This window comes from Battus philenor, unplaced genomic scaffold (genome assembly GCF_028537555.1).
Source record: "Battus philenor isolate CCGP_79_NKW_IND1 unplaced genomic scaffold, ilBatPhil1.0.hap1 SCAF_26, whole genome shotgun sequence".
In the NCBI taxonomy this organism is placed as follows: domain Eukaryota; kingdom Metazoa; phylum Arthropoda; class Insecta; order Lepidoptera; family Papilionidae; genus Battus; species Battus philenor.
In genome coordinates this window covers 2,406,837-2,409,995 of record NW_027181689.1, presented here as the reverse complement: position 1 = coordinate 2,409,995, position 3,159 = coordinate 2,406,837, and the positions used below count along the sequence as shown (strand labels likewise).

The 3,159-nt window shown below is 42.5% G+C and overlaps 1 protein-coding gene across 1 annotated transcript; it reads right to left on the bottom strand.

The window, feature by feature from the left end:
• Positions 1-445: 445 nt before the first annotated feature.
• Positions 446-2,779, bottom strand: LOC137925250 (tubulin alpha chain). Its single transcript, XM_068768673.1, has 3 exons — positions 2,669-2,779; positions 1,724-1,946; positions 446-1,641 (listed from the first exon to the last, which is right to left on the bottom strand). The coding sequence occupies exons 1-3, from the start codon at positions 2,669-2,671 to the stop codon at positions 515-517; spliced, it is 1,353 nt and encodes a 450-aa protein (XP_068624774.1). The 5' UTR covers positions 2,672-2,779; the 3' UTR covers positions 446-514.
• Between the last annotated feature and the right edge of the window lie 380 nt (positions 2,780-3,159).

Here is a 3,159-nt window from a genome sequence, read left to right as displayed (position 1 = left end):
GTTAAATAAATCGACAACTCGTATCAAATGTGTTTATGAAGGTATCAATTTTTCTAGAATTTGTTAGTACGAATAATTAGCATGTATTTTTCTTATATCGAAAATCTTATCAACTACCTAATGCAGTCTGGTGATGAATTAATAACAGAATATAGTTCGATCCATATAAATAAATCCTCTTCTAATTTGTTTTGTGTTTAAATTTTATCTTTTGAAGGTCTAAAATAACAATGGTTATAGCAGTTTTTATTAATGTTAGCATGGTGAACAAAATTTTAATGTCCAAGTTAATATTAATATAAGGAGCCACTAAACATTTTATATTGAATCATATCAGCTTAGTTTGTGAGGCAGGTTCAGATTAAGGACGGGGGTATATAAGGCAAAGTATAAACAAATAACTTGTCGCGAATAGACACTTCAGGTTTGAAATTAAACAATCAAATTTAAGTCATGATTTCTTTTATTTCACATTGACGGGGAATGTATTCCGCGAATGTTCTGTTCGAGCAATTTAATACTCCTCGGCTCCTTCGCCTTCACCTTCTGCGGAGTCCATGCCGACCTCTTCGTAATCCTTCTCGAGGGCGGCCAAGTCCTCGCGGGCCTCTGAGAATTCACCCTCCTCCATACCCTCACCGACGTACCAGTGGACGAAGGCACGCTTGGCGTACATGAGGTCGAACTTGTGGTCGAGACGAGCCCATGCCTCAGCGATGGCGGTGGTGTTGGACAACATGCACACGGCACGCTGCACCTTTGCCAAGTCACCGCCGGGCACCACGGTCGGGGGTTGGTAGTTGATACCGACCTTGAAACCGGTGGGGCACCAGTCCACGAACTGGATGGTGCGCTTGGTCTTGATGGTAGCGATGGCGGCGTTTACGTCCTTGGGGACGACATCACCACGGTACAACATGCAGCAAGCCATGTACTTGCCGTGACGGGGGTCACATTTAACCATCTGGTTGGCGGGTTCGAAGCAAGCATTGGTAATCTCCGCTACGGACAGCTGTTCATGGTAAGCCTTCTCGGCAGAGATGACGGGCGCGTAGGTGACCAGAGGGAAGTGGATACGTGGGTAGGGCACCAAGTTAGTCTGGAACTCGGTAAGGTCGACGTTGAGGGCGCCGTCGAAACGCAGGGAAGCGGTGATGGAGGACACGATCTGACCGATGAGACGGTTCAGGTTGGTGTAGGTGGGGCGTTCGATATCGAGGTTGCGGCGGCAGATGTCATAGATGGCTTCATTGTCGACCATGAAGGCGCAGTCGGAGTGCTCCAGGGTGGTGTGGGTGGTGAGGATGGAGTTGTACGGCTCGACGACAGCGGTGGACACTTGCGGGGCGGGGTAGATGGCGAACTCTAGTTTGGACTTCTTTCCGTAGTCTACAGAGAGACGTTCCATGAGGAGAGAAGTGAAACCGGATCCGGTGCCACCGCCGAACGAGTGGAAGATAAGGAAGCCCTGGAGACCGGTGCACTGGTCGGCGAGCTTACGGATGCGGTCCAAGACCAGGTCTACGATTTCCTTTCCAATTGTGTAGTGACCACGGGCATAGTTATTGGCCGCGTCTTCCTTACCAGTGATAAGCTGTTCTGGATGAAACAACTGTCTGTATGTGCCAGTACGAACCTCATCTGTGGACAAACAAAAATTTTATTAGTTTTAATCTCATACCTAACAAAAACACAGTATTTACTTAGTGGATTATTAACTTACCAACTACAGTAGGCTCCAAGTCGACGAACACGGCCCTGGGTACGTGTTTGCCGGCACCGGTTTCGCTGAAGAAGGTGTTAAAAGAGTCATCACCGCCGCCGATGGTCTTGTCGGTGGGCATCTGGCCATCAGGCTGGATGCCATGCTCAAGGCAGTACAGCTCCCAGCAGGCGTTACCGATCTGGACTCCAGCTTGGCCAACGTGTACAGAGATGCACTCACGCTGTAAAGACAATCAGATTAATTTTAGTCTCATTCACATGTTAAACTCTCTATAGAAACTTAGATCTATAACCGGAAATCGTATTTAAGATTACGAATTAAGACAATGTCAAGAAGATATTTATTTCGAAACGTATTTTATATCAGTCTTAAATCTCTAAAAATGCAATTTCTACTAACCTCTTCATAATAATTTCTAACAAGACTCGCGATTCGTAGCAAATACTTTCTTTATAAAAAGATCAATTGCGTTGCGAGAGTACGCGAAACCGGTGAAAGTAGACGCCGGTTAATTGCAAATCCGTTATCTGTTTGCTACAGTAAGCCACGTTAACTCAAGATAAAATTTAGCCTTGAATTAGGTCAATGATAAATTTAATGAGAATTACTGAAGAATCAATTTAGATTGATATAAATATTATTAATCAAAGGCGTGGCCGCATAGAAGTACATAGGATAACTATGATATTACAATATAAAACGATAAAAGTTCGAAATATACTCGGAATAAAATATTATAAAGAATAATATAACACTATATTTGAAATAAAGAACACCACACCCGACCTCATGGACATTTCATAGATCGTCATACACCGACAAGATGGCGTCACCCGGCGAAATTGTAAAGATTAATCACGCGCTATATCGTAAAATAATCACAATTATTAAATGGATCCCGTTGCGAATAAGAAACACATATAATAATTGGAAATAACTTACCATTTTGAATTGAGTTTTCTTGACTTAACGTAGATTTATAAATTAATAAATTAATCAGTCGGAGTTCAGCGTTACCGGTTAAGAGGCTTGCCGAACGGTTAATACGGTGAAAAATTCGTTGGTCGGCTATTTATACCCTGCAGCAGCGTCGGTAGCGTCGGTGCCCGAACCAAGCTGTGATTGGTTGATTCAAATGCCGCATAGGCGTATCGACCAATAAGGTTAAAGCTGCATTATATCACCATTGCGGGAATATGTGGGCTACTGCTGAATCATTCACTTTAGTGATGTTCGAAACTATATTCGACAAATTCACTATAATAAGGATCTTTAAAAATATTCTATCGTTCTTATTATATATCTATTGACTTATTTAACTGTGAGAACTTATGTTATTAGGTTGGAAATATATTTATTAGTACGCTTTATAAAATTTTACCATAACATTGACAGTAAAAATGGTTACATAGGATTAAGTTCGGTTATTGCCC